Genomic DNA, 13,926 nt, shown 5'->3' with positions numbered 1-13,926 from the left:
AAATAAAAGAATTTACAAATTGGTTTCTTGCATTCAGTTTGTGTATGGTAATATCCAACATAACTCTAAAACGGTAAATCGCATTAGGTTTCAATTTGATATTTGTATAAGATGCCAAGAAGAGAAGGGTCAATAAGGTTTTGGACAGCATCAGAACCACTTCATTTCAATTTTTATAACATTATTATTTAATTTTTTGGCTCATCGACAACTATGACCACTAGGTTTTTATTTACTTTGATTCTGGTTCAACAATTTCTTTTTTACTTTCAAAAAAAATTAGTAATAAAGGATGTTTAATAAACTTCAGGTAAGCTAGTTTCCGTGTCTGACCGCCTTAATGCATTCCTCATTCCACTGAGCACTTCCAAATTTTTATTTCTTTGTGAAATTTTTATACTATGAAATAGTTTTGCATGCATAAATTAACTATTGTCAAAAATTCGTAACTAGAAATTATTCATTAACCGCAAATAACTTATACACAACAAGATTTCAATTCCGGTTAAATTTTAGAGAGTAAGTACTGTTAAGATACTCTATAACGATCCACGTAAGCTTTCAAACGTTCTCATGCTTAAATTAGGTAAAACAAATAACTTTTTGGTAACTTTAATCACTAAGAACCTGATCATCAAGCTCTGAAAAAGCAAATAATACATAATAATCCGCAGTACTGAAGAGCGGCGTATTGAGAATACAAATTTAGGAAACTCAAAATAAGGTTCATGCTTTTTTTTAATACATTATTTTTTTTCGTTAACAACTCTAAATTTGCCTGAAAATGTATAATTTTAGTGAACGAAGTTTAATTTTGAGACAATATCAAATTGAGGTGTAAAAGTTGCAATATTCAAGGGCAAAAATATCTCTCAAACAACACCTACTGATGACAACAGTCGTAATTAAAAACTATTAATAGCGGATTATCTTTAAAATAAAAAAACATTTCTTTAAGATATGTACGCATTCTGACGAAGCAAGTAACATAAAAGAACTAATGTTTCAAAAATAGCAGATAATCCAAGAATCATGAGGGTATAAACTGCACGTATCCTTCACGAATAACAGCTCAAAAAATTAGCAGGTGCTAATTTGAAAGAGGTCTTTCTGTTTGAATTATTTTCTTTTTCTTAGAGCAAATGATCTGTTTTCAGCAATATGTTTTTTTTATATAAGTCTTCAATAATCAATAGAAATAATTCTTTCATACAAAAAAAAATCTAGAGAGAGCCAAGGCCACCATCAGAAATTCTGTTTTTTGTACAACTTTTAAGAGTTAACGCTTACAACCTCTACGATGGCGAAATAATATTTTACATACCATGTATAGTAAATTCCATTCCATCTCCTATGGCTACTTCAAGTTGATCTTTTTTCTCTCTATAAACCATCCCGTCAGCTCTTATTTCGTCGGGTCCTATGTCATCAAGGTCTCGATCCCGTCCCACTGCATTGCAATTATACATACGAAATTATTAATATTATTTACAAAACTAAAATATAAGTTAATTACATTTATAAAATAAAACACTGTATTATGATATATGCTTAAAATTAAATAATTCACCCTTAGTGTTGTACATAAATCAATGAATGAATTAGTTAGGAAATAAAATTGAGATTGAAAGGGAAAAGCTATTTTATTTTTAAATAGGTTAGGAAAAAAAATGAGATAAAAGCAAGTACATTTACGGTTCTGAGATAATTGCTGTTCTACACAGTGGGCTCAAAAAAGACCAAAATAAGACTGATAGATTCAACGTAAAAGAAAAAAAAAGGGAACTTTATACAGCTAACAAGTTAAAAAAAAGCGTTTTCTGTTGTATTTTGTTTGGAGAGTTGAGAAGTGATTCGTTGTACTGGACTACTGAAGAGTGTAATTAAATTACGGTTTAAATACCACAATGTTTTATCAGAAATATTAAAGAATCGAATACTTTATTGCAATGAAAGAGAAATTCCAACAGATATTGGTGTTATTTGGAAACTGTTAATAAGCACATATATCTGTTATGTACACATGTGAACAGACAATTCTCAAGTTAAATTGAAAATAATTCCAATTTTTTTTAAAACTTTCTGTACATAAAACATAAATAAGAAAATGATTTTTAAATCTATATTCCAAGGTAATGATTTAGTAAAACGGTAGATGATGAAGCTCTTTTATGAATTTGAAGAGGAGAATTGTTGGTTTTTATGTACATATGTATATATCATCTTGTAGAAAGTACATTTCAAATAGTATCCATCGAAGACTTAAATATCATCTAATATTTTACAGGTTTCAAAACAATGTGATAAAAATTAAATATTATAAATTAAAAAAAAGAGATTTTACTTAAAATTATGGTGCGATATGTTTACATTCTCTAGAAATATTAAGATGCCGATAAATTTTTGAATAGCCATCATCAATTTGCAAGTAGCATTGATTGAACTTTTTCTTTTTTTGGTAGCACTCTTCCGGAATTACTTTATTGCATTAAAATTTTGGTGCAATTACTACCTAGCGCGCATAAGCAAGAATTTCTAATTGTATCATTATGTTGGTAATTAACATTAAAGATCTGGCTAAATGTGCAGTTGTGAGGCCACTTAAAATAAGGTTTTACTTCTCCAGTGTATTGTGAATTTCCCTACATTTTATTTATTTATTTTTTATTTTTTGATTAGTAGCTGTGATGCTTCTACATATTACCACTTAACTTATTATAATATTAATTTTAATATTATATTAATTGAATTAAAATTAAATATTATAGATTTTTTGGCTCATAAAATGATGCGGTCATTAGTGCCCAATAGAATATTGTTTTAATATGATATTATTATACATAATATAATATTAAAGTTAATATAAAATTGTTTATAAATAACAATGTAATGAAGCAAACTGGAAGAATAAAGGTCAAGCATGCTTTCTAATTCTACAACTCAATTACTGTTATTACCATTGCTCTATTTTCATACCCTGCGTTAAAAAACAATCTATATTCTATAAAATAATACTACAACTTAGTAAAATAATGGAAGGGAGTTTTTAAAATATGTTTTAACTATAATAAACCAAATTTTTAACATGTACACTAATGTAGGGTAAAAATAAAATTAGTGCAAACTTCTTTTTTACTATGGAGTTCATTGATTACGTTCGCTATGATGTAGATTTAAAAAAATTAATTAATTATTGACATATTTAGAAAACAAGTTATTTTCAAACACAAATTTTGTATCCTGGCACTATCTTTTAAAAGGGTTGCTAGGTTTCTGATACAAAATTTAGTCGTGCAGACTGATATCACGTTGAAAGAATTTAATGTTTTAACACTATTTCTAATAGCTACAGAGGGATGGGATTAGCTTGGTGGTTAGTGCACTCGATTGCTTAGCGAGGAACCCGTACTAGACAAGCGTCTTTAGAGTTTCTTTCAACTCAGTAGTGATGAACAGTGTTCTCTGTTTACAGAGAACAGAGATCAGCAGTGCACTTAGAAAGGCTCCAGATTTTTGACGCGCTTTAAATAAAAATAAAAATTGAATATGAATTTCTATATTACAGTAGGCTTTTGAACGTAGATATTGCATTAATTAGTGATTGGATCGAAACGTCGGTTTCACCAAATTAATGAAGCGCCACCCACAATCCTAATATAACCAAGTAAGTTCTCTTAATGTTTTAGACACCTTTATCTAACGCTTTTTGACTTGAAACCATTTCATTTAATTTAGTAAAATTATGGCATCGAGAGACTATCAGCTGACATTATGCGGTTAGTTATTTTATTATCACTTTCCAAAATAATATTATTGCAACTTAAGCTGTTGTTCAGGGAAAATATGTATTTGTTTTAAAAATTTAATTTTTATGAGCTTCCTTCTTTTTTCTTTTTTGTGTGAATTTGCCCCTTTAAAGTCATCTGATTTTAAATAACTGCAAAGACGAAAAATTTTCAAAGAAGATAAAAAAGAGTGGGCCGTTAATCCGGCTTTTCAGTCGAAAAAGACGACGGCTCAATGAAAATGTACAACCTCTCAATAAAATATGCCATTTTTTATTTGGATAAAAATCTTATTATGATTTTTTTTAACTAAAGTAAAACATACATACATATTTATGCAAGTGAGTATTTAAAAAGACAAATTTAAATACTAATTTATGTATTATTTAATATCTTACATATGTATTGAATCTCGTTAAAGAAAAATCTTCGATAACAGTAATAATACAATAATGCCTCTTATGCTGATAGTAATGAATTAAAATTATTGTAGCAACTTCGCACTCAATTATCTTAGGTTATATTTTCATAATATGAATACTATTTCACTTATTTATTTATTTTATCATTTTCAAGCATTTGAAATCTGTAACCCTGCATGCAAAGTTCAAAAAGTATTTTAGGCAGAGCAACGAATTGGTATAATTATGTTGATAGTACGTTTGTTAATTAAAAAGTCGAAATGTTCTCTATTCACTCATACCTATACAATTCCCACCTGAATAATAAGCACACCGTAAAATATTAATGAAGTGGGACATTCTGTGACAGGATATAACGTAACGAAAAGAGCAGCAAACAATCGCAAAATAAAATACTTTCTACGTACAGATCACATATGTATGCTTTTAGAGGGGAAGTAATATTTTGAAAACTCTAAAATAAAGGGGCTAAAAGAATAGTTTATGCCCTAATTACGGTTAGTATAAACACTACAACATGTTAAGAGACAAGAACGTAGATACCGCTGCGCAAGGAAAAGAACTAGCAAAATGAATGAACAAAACATAAGGTAACAAAGCACCTTAGTTCTAAAGTTTATAACATGAACAGCAAGGAAAAAGGAAGCATTTCACTGCCGCAAGAATCTGCTGAAACAAAAGTTAAATTCATATCCATACTAAACGACCCAAATGTCGATAGTGGATGTAAGAATCAGTCGGTTGAGTGACAAAAATGGTAAATTCTTTTAATATCATGAAAGGCGTATTTGTTTGACTAGCTTCAAAATACATTGTTATATTTAAGAAAATTATTTTTATTCTATTTGCCAAACGCTTCCGCATGAACGGACCACTGTCTTCAATTAGCTCTGGATATGACACGGAGTTGTGAGGTGTAAGAGCTCTTCAGACCTAGCAGCAGTTCAGAAATATTTCTTGCCATCATCCTGAAGTTTATAATACGCCGACGATTTAAACTGAAATCGAATAAATGCACTTACCTTCACGGCAAAATTGCTATAATTTCTTTCTCAGAATTTACACTCAAAGAAATTAGTTGCAAATGAGTGAGATTCAAAAAAGAGAAGACATTTTTAAGAAAGAATATGTATGCTAGAATTGAACTTTCTATCTCTCTAATTTGCTAGAATAAGTTGAAAATTTATTTGATGAGCAAAAGAAAGAAACAGCAAAAATTAGTCAGCTTTTTTTAAAAAAAGTCTAACCAATCAGAAATGAATTGATAAATAAACGCTTGCGTAAAGACATTGACCTAAATTTAGAAAAATTATAAAAAAGCACTGCATGCTATTGCAAATGCATTTCGCTATTATGTGCATATTATACCAAAACATTGGTTACTAACTTACTCCTACAAAGAGTTCTATCAATATAACAGCTGGTTTTAAAATAGTAAAACGATATTTTGGGTAAGGAAAGAATTGTTTTCAATTGGTTCTTCTCAAATGGAATGAATTGGTTAAAACTGATTAGCCAAAAAATTTGAAAAGTATATCACTTTATAAATACAAAGTAGAGCGATAATTTTTATAATCATTCATTTATAGGCTGATAACTGATAGCTGGTTTTATTTAAAGCACAAGTAAAAGCAAATGAAAAGATGACACAAATCATAAATACATAAATTAATAACAGTAAAAAAACGAAAAAAGAAAATGTTCAGGAAAAAATTTTCATTTAGTTTTTAAGGGTTAATTTGGGTTCAATTCTGTAAGAACAGGATTCTGTTGATTGACCCAGCAGGGTTAAGTACAATATCTGCGTATTCCCGTTTGTGATATTAGAATATAAAACGAAGTAGTTAGACCAGAAAAGTGCCGCCTGAGTCTTTTTCGAAACCTGTTGTATAATAAATTCAAAAGAGTCAGAAGGAGACAAAATCTAACATTTTGAAAGAGTTTGATGACTTGGAGAATGACTATCAAGAGATGGGTGTTAAAAAAATTGCGATAAAACTGGAAAGACGATAAAAAAGCAAAGTCAGTTTGACACGGATTCTGCTCAGGAAAGTTGTACAAAGTAAATAGTAAAAGATAAATTGGTTGACTGGAGGATTAGATCAATGGATGAATATGTAGGTTGGATATATAGGAAGAAAAGTAGAAACTGTTGAAGGCGGGCGAACTTTTGGATGGATAGATCAGTAAATAAGATTGGCGGACAGTAGAGTTAATGGTTATTTCATGGATGGTGGTTGTAGATGGATAGATCATTGGATGATATCAGTAGATAGGTTGGTTGATGTGCTTGTACATGGTGGACTATTGGGTAGAAAGGTAGAGCTTAATATAATAATAATTGTATTTAAAAAATAACAGAAAGATAATAAAATACACAAATAAATTATAAAGTAATCAATAAAAAATTTAAAAACTAGTTGAAGCTAAAATTCTAAAAGAAAAAAAAAAAATTACCAAGCAATGATTTCATTGTTTAAATATTACAAATATTGTTAAATTGGTTAATGATGTTTTGCTCTGGTAAGTAGTGCACATCTCTATTATTTAATTAGTGCTCAAGATTCATAATTAAAATCGAAGTGATAAGTGGTAAAATGAAGTTACATTTTTAAGTAGCAAGTATTTTAATTGTTCATTTTATACCTGGCAACCCTGTATCATAGCATTTTGCGTTCATAAAATAAGATCAACAAACGATTAACAATTATAAATAAATTGTATTTAAATTATTTTTATATTTTTATAAACTTTGAAATTGCGAAGTAATCATAACGAACATTCACCTACTTTTTCGATCAACTACTATTTTGATTTATTAAATTATCAATCAACTGTTTTTGATTTTTGATTTTTTTGTTTTGTGTTTTTGTTACGATTTGATGATAACCGGGATATGAACCTTGTTTCCAGCTGGACGCGGGCGCCTCACCTTGTGTCTGATCAGAGATCTGATTGGTCAGCTTGGCCCTTATTGCTTTTGCACCCATCATCACATTACGTTTTATCCAGGCTGTAAATCTGCCAATACGATCGAAAGCTTCAGCGATTTTATTAGTTTCTGAATCAGCCGCTGGTGCTGATAGACTTGATGAACCAAAATTGCTGAGCAACAAGGCCAGAAACAAGTTTAGAACCTAAAAAAACAAAAAAATGATAAAGTCAATAGTAGGATTATTTATTTATAATTAATAATTTTGAAATCTCAAACAAATCCAAAAAACCTCGCATATATATTATGCAAATTATTATTGTCACCGACTCGGCAATGCATCTGTTCTGACCTGTCACAATCTTTTTTTGCGGAAGGAGTCGAGTTAGGGTTCTTTTTATTAATACGACTAATTTCTTTTATCTATTCACTACTTGTTCTTACTATAATAGGTATGAGGAAGTATGACGATGTCAACATTTCGATATCAACTTTACTCAAGAAATATCCGTTTTGAAATCTCCTGATTCCGAAAATGGGGTTTAAAGCAAATGATGTGAGTTTGTAGAAGAACATTGTCGTTCCAACCATAGAAAGCTCTAAATATGTATTCGTTCGGGCACCACCCGTGGTAATTGACATAAGTAAGAGATCACAATCGTCAATTAGATTAGATTAGATTTTATTATTTTAGACAGACTTTTCTCTTTTTCACATTTTGTCAAAACTGACGCTAAAGATTTTCTCGCAAGCGGATCCTTGGGTTTAATTTAAACTTGACATAGTCATTACAATCAGATAAGTCTACAAATTTTACAGAAAACATTTTTTCCCGGCATTTTATTAAGGGTACTTATAAGAGAGAGGAATGGATTCTTTTTTAAAGTTATTAGAATTAAAAATGATTTGAACGTTCGGTGTTTGAGCAGAAAATTGAGGATTGGAGTAAGAGGAAGTCTTGTAAATGTTTACACCATATTTTACTAACATATTTAAACTTTTCTAACTGTGAGGTGTTACGACACTCAAGTTTAATTAATTAGAAAAATTTTAAGTCTTTAGTTCATAAACTGGGTAAAAAAAAAAACTTACCACTAAATTTCCTATAACAACCGTCGCCAAGAAGAAAGGAATACAGGAAACATCTCCAACGTGCATGCAATCCCACATTGATTCTATCCATTCTCCACATAATACACGAAATACAATCATAAAGGAATGCATGAAATCTGTAAAATTCCACCGTGGTAGTTCTCCGTCAGGAAATCTATCCATATTATCTGTTAAAAGAAAACAGATATTTTTTGAGAGTTAGAAATGAATAAAAAATAAAAATAAAAACTATAGAAGTTTATACAAGTTTATCGGTATTTACACAAGAAACGTTTTTGACATAAAATACGATATACTTATTAACTCACCTGTATAATTCTTTCCAAATAATTGCATACCCATTACAGCAAATATGAAGATGATAATACACAAGACAAACGTCAAATTACCAAGAGCTCCTACAGTTCGGCCCATAATTGATATCAACAAATTCAATGTTGGCCAAGATTTTGCTAATTTAAATACTCTCAACTGTGAAAAAAAAGAAGAAAAAAATTATATTTTTGTCCCAACATTTATTATTAAGTTACTTAAAAATAAATTACTACAAACGTATTTCAATTAAGGATTAATTAATTATGTTATTTGCATCTTTATTATTAATCTAACTTACTCTTACATCTAAAGTAGGGGCTGAATTCTTTAACCAAACATACAACTAACTTTAAATCCATTATTAAAATGAACACTATCTTCTTCTACTTAATTCTGTAAATATTACTGATTACTTACTATATACTACCATTTCTCTGAACTTATGTCCCTTCCAAATCTCACAACTGTGTTTTGTCGTTCTGATAAATCTTCACCTATTAATTCCTTTTTCCATTTATATCCAGCGACCTACCTTTATATTTAGCCTAGACTAAATGCGAAACATCCTTTGTGGGGATGCTGAGATCCTAATTTACGCGGAAGTGTTCTTCTAAACCAATTCTCTCGGTCACACTATTTCACCTCCTAACATTAAATATTTACATACTCTCCTTTAAAACCACCTGACTTAGAACAGATTCTATTTTACAAGACTTATTCTCAGTCCTGTGCTTTTTTATATTAATTCTCAAACTCACTAGAAACCTAACAATCACTCCCTAATAAATAGAATAATGTCTTGGAAAATTTCAGAATTATAATCACAATGAAACAGACTTACAAGTACGACTAAAAAATGAACGAAGTTTTGGAAAAAGGCCGTACATTTTTTGAAATTATCCAAAAAGCAATTTATGTAATCATCATCTTTAATTTGAAGCAAGGAAGCTCCAGCAATACTTTGCCTCCAGAGAAATTCCAGGATAGGACCTTTCACTAATCTTCTAGTTTCCTTTTCATTTATTTTTTCATTACTTTTTAATTGGCACAATCTGAGTTTACTGTTAACGTAGAATACACATTCTTGACCAAATGAACTTTAATTCTACATAATTTCTATCTTGATTGCAGCAATTACAGTTTTAGTGCTAATGACCATAAAAGTCGATACGCCAAAATAATAACTTTTTTTTTTTTAACCTTCCAAAATTTGTATTTATAATTACAAATAACTTTACAACCTGTTTGAATTATAATGTCTCTTAGTTTTAATTCTACTTCTTGGTAACGTATTTATCAAAATAATCATATAATAAATGCTGATTGAAGCAGTTGCCGTTTGAACAAGTAGCTACAACATACAACTTGCCTTCAAATTTTAATGTATTTTTTTTATTATTGCAAAAAACATGGTGACCACTTATTAGTAGGCTTACCACGTACCAGTTTGACCGGGATGGTCCTGGTTTGAGATCCCTGTCCCGGCGTCCCGGTCAAACTTGAACAACACCGACACCCCGGCCGATCGTTCCCCCGCGCCCATTTATTAATATGTTTTCAGTTCTTAATAATTTTGATTGCATTTCAAATATGAAAAACACAAATTAAGCGAAAAGCAAAACGAAAATGAGCCTCTTCCTCCTCTGCGTCCCGGTTTGGCTCTTCGTAATTATGGTAAGCCTACTTATTAGTAAAGTTTAAGTTTCCCATTTTCTCCTTTTTTTTTTAATGATTTAAGGCGCGTCAACATCTAAGGTTGTTGGCGCCCGGAGCTTTTTTCAGTGCACTGCCGGCCTCCGAACAGTGTTCTCTCGTTACTCCGGACAGTGTTGTCTCGTTACTCCGGACAGTGTTCTCTCGTTACAGACAACACTGTCCATCACCGGACAGTGAGCTGTAAGAAGCTCCTAGGAAGAGAAAATATAAGGGTCAGCAGCTTCATTCGAACCCGGGACCTCCACGTAGGAATCCAATACGCTAACCGCATAGCTAATCCCTTCCCTGATTTTCTCCTTAAAAGAAGAACAATGTCATATAATTGATTAGCTTTTTTCTATAAAAAGTTCACATCTGTTGATAATGGACTGAAAGTTAAGCAGAATTAGAAGTGATATAACAGGTCTGTAAATGTCACTTACCAATCTAAATGATCTTAAAACTGACAACCCTTGGACTCCTTCAAGACATAATTCCAAAAGTGACAACGCTACTATAATGAAATCAAATATATTCCATCCTTCTTGAAAATAAAATTTAGGACTCATTGCTATTAGTTTCATCACTGCTTCTATCGCAAACGTTGCGCTGAAAAACTACATAATAATTTTTCGTTAAGAAGGTAATTTACCTATTTAAATGACTTTATTTGTAGTAGTATTTAACCTAAATGTAACTTTTTAATATTTGTTGCTAAAATCTTTTAGCAGAGAACTGAAAAATAACTAAATTTTGCTGAACTTCTAAAAGTGCCATTAAAAATAAAGTCGGATATACATCTATACTTCCCAACTAAGATACATACATAGTCAAACATGTTAGTTATGCGAAATTTCTTCCTGATTGTTGAAATCATAAAAAAGTTTGTTAAGTTGAATTTTTGCATGTAAAGTAAAAAAAAATTATTACTTAAATTTTATTTTGGCATACTTACATAATTTCCACTTTTAAGGGCTTTTTCCATATCCTTGTCCATTTCATAATGATCTAATGCCATGAATAGAGTATTGACAACAATGCACAGTGTAATGAAGAGTTCAACAAATGGGTCAAACACGATGAAAGCAATGAACTCTTGAAATTTTAGCCAGCATCCGCAGCAGTCCCATACACAAAAGATGTCAATACCTTGCAGGCATAAGGCTAGTAATTTCTCCTTAGCTGTCGGCTCCTCGTCATCTTCTTCTGTCGGGAAATAGTAGACGGAAACTGTACCGGATGAAACAAGAGTCAAGAGTGGGGTACGCATTAGTCATATTGCCCGACCAACAGTGAGTTTTATATATCTATAATTAATTAATTTAATAATCTAAAATTAATAAAATTTAAAAGAAAAATTATATATTCAGCTTACTCATAACAACAGTTTGTTCACATTAACTGCGATTTTAAAACATATCTCACAAAAAATAAATAAATTAATAAAAAATCTGTGTAAGTGCCGATTTCTCGTCATTTAGAGAATTTGTTTTTTATTTTTTGAGCTTCAGATAATCGTGTTTCTTTTAGCAAATATTTTTCAGTTGTTACAAAATTACGCGCTTTAGTTTTATAGTATTTGCAAAAGAATTTTAAAAAAAGTTTTTTGAATTTATCAAATTCAATAAATAGATCTTTCGTTGCTGATGCGCCTTAAATAAAATAATAAATAAATTATTGGCACAGCAAGGAAACGATTCCAATGTCAAAGTTAACAAATCAGGAATATATTTGCTTTTATCGTTCGCAAGGTGATGAAATTGCGTGAACGCTATTATATAATGTGTATTTTTAATACAATTTTTTTCTCGCTATTGAGAAAAGTGAATGTTTGTCTAATCAACAACCAACTTCCAACCACCATATTTGCTAAATGGATGGCATTAAAATCTCCCTTTTCAAATAGGAATCAAATTGGCCCCAGCGTAAAATGCAATGCAATTAGTCCTGGCCAGTATAGTACATTATAAAATTTGCCACAAATATGCCTATGACAATGTTGATGCGTATATTCTCGTGGCAGAGAAATATATTGTGTTCTCAACACGATTAGAGTTTGTTTTCTCAGATTGTGTAGCTTGTCTTGTTGAGGAAGACTGTAATTAGTTTAAGGGCATTCTCTCTAGTCAGTTTATTTCAATTCCTAAGCACATCAATGAAACTGGTGTCCTAAACAAGCAGAAAATGCGAGCCTGCTAGAGCAGTGAATTCCCTCGTGGATAATATTATCCACCAGTGCATAAATAATTAAAATCAAGAATTCATTGATGCTTGGAGGAAAATAATGAATAACAAGATTTTAGCTAAAGGATTGTAGGCTAATCTGGACTATAGCTACAGAGTTCATATTTACTTTGTTAACAACGAAAATCCAATCATTTTTGTCTCCCAATTCGCTACATGCAACTCTTATTTTATTCCGCTAATCAATAATTTTAATATTTTGTGTAGTAGCGAGCTAGTTCTATTATTTAAGTTTACTACCAAGTTGAAGTTAGTATTTTTAATGAACAAGGTGCAAAAAAAAAAGAATATTGCCAATTTCAGTCATAATTTTTTGCGGTATTAAAAGTTCATTGGTAAAATTAGAAAGGAGACAACATAAAACCGTTGTTAGCTCTCACAACAATGTGCACATGACATTTATTATTTACAGTTAATAACTACGCCTGTCTAAAGAAAATGGTGTCAGCAAAGATGAATTCTCATCAAAATTGATGAATACAAAAAAAAATATTTCTACAAATCTTTTTCGTAAGGCCTCAACCTTAAATTGACAATGTTGCTCAAGGAGGCCAAAATATCACTTAGAAGAAAATGGTATCAATGTAGAACAAAAATAAGTAAAAAATAGAATTCTACATCAAATATTGTATTTCAGTATATTTATGTTTAACAGAACAAATACATTTGGATTCCATTCTCCTGTAATCAGTTTATTAAATTCTATACTAACACTTACTCACGGGGAAACGGAAAACGCAAAAGTTTAAACTCTAATGGATTATCTGAAGCATATTGGTAAAGAAATAGTTATTTCATCAAATCTTACTATTTTAGTGCTATAATTTGTGCTTTTTAAGTAAGGTGTTATTTTAGTGAATGTAAAAATATATACATATATATTTAAAAAATAAGTGCGGATGTTGTAATCATACAAGATTAACATGTAGAAAGAAAACTAACCAATTTGTATTCAAAGTAAAAAATATAAAATAAATGATGTGCACAAATATTCAATGATTTCAAAAGAACCATTAAAATAAATAGGTACTTTAGATTCTACGGGGTTGGACGGAAAGCCCGAAACCGAGATCTAGTCTGACACAATAAATGGAAAATTCATACATTTAATTTACTATCATGCCAGGAATCTTTTACGAAGAAAATTTATAATTTTTTTTTTAATGGTTAGAATGAGAGTTTGGTGGGTTTTGACATGTGTTATTTTCTAAGCGTTTTTGTGATCAAAATATTTACTTCTTGCAACAAATTTTCTCCTTTTCAAGAAATTGTTTTTCACTTAATTTTTATTGTTTCAATAGCGACATGTCAAGACAACAAATTAGGATTTACTTTCATGAGTTCGAACTAGGGTAAACGCTACTGCGACGAAAAATTAACGCTCTATTGAGGTGTTGGTGAAAACATGGTGCAACGTTGG

General features: G+C 30.4%; 1 protein-coding gene across 14 annotated transcripts in view; it reads right to left on the bottom strand.

Annotated features, from left to right (window-relative positions):
- The window catches only part of para (sodium voltage-gated channel paralytic), a 156,233-nt gene that overhangs the window by 25,572 nt on the left and 116,735 nt on the right, over positions 1-13,926 (bottom strand). For 7 of the 14 annotated variants that reach the window (XM_074133156.1, XM_074133149.1, XM_074133155.1 and 4 more), the window contains 6 exons: positions 11,218-11,492; positions 10,706-10,879; positions 8,561-8,723; positions 8,232-8,419; positions 7,140-7,344; positions 1,325-1,450 (listed from right to left, as the gene is read on the bottom strand). In XM_074133156.1, the coding sequence (XP_073989257.1) occupies positions 1,325-1,450; positions 7,140-7,344; positions 8,232-8,419; positions 8,561-8,723; positions 10,706-10,879; positions 11,218-11,492 (1,131 nt within the window). Of the gene's footprint in view, positions 1-1,324; positions 1,451-7,109; positions 7,345-8,231; positions 8,420-8,560; positions 8,724-10,705; positions 10,880-11,217; positions 11,493-13,926 lie in introns of all 14 variants that reach the window. The other 7 variants (XM_074133147.1, XM_074133151.1, XM_074133159.1 and 4 more) reach the window with 3 other exon arrangements.

Source organism: Rhodnius prolixus, unplaced genomic scaffold (assembly GCF_049639745.1).
Source record: "Rhodnius prolixus isolate KJV_2025 unplaced genomic scaffold, Rpr scaffold_10, whole genome shotgun sequence".
NCBI classification, from domain to species: domain Eukaryota; kingdom Metazoa; phylum Arthropoda; class Insecta; order Hemiptera; family Reduviidae; genus Rhodnius; species Rhodnius prolixus.
Note: the sequence above shows the minus strand (reverse complement) of the source record. Positions and strands in the feature narration are given on the sequence as shown.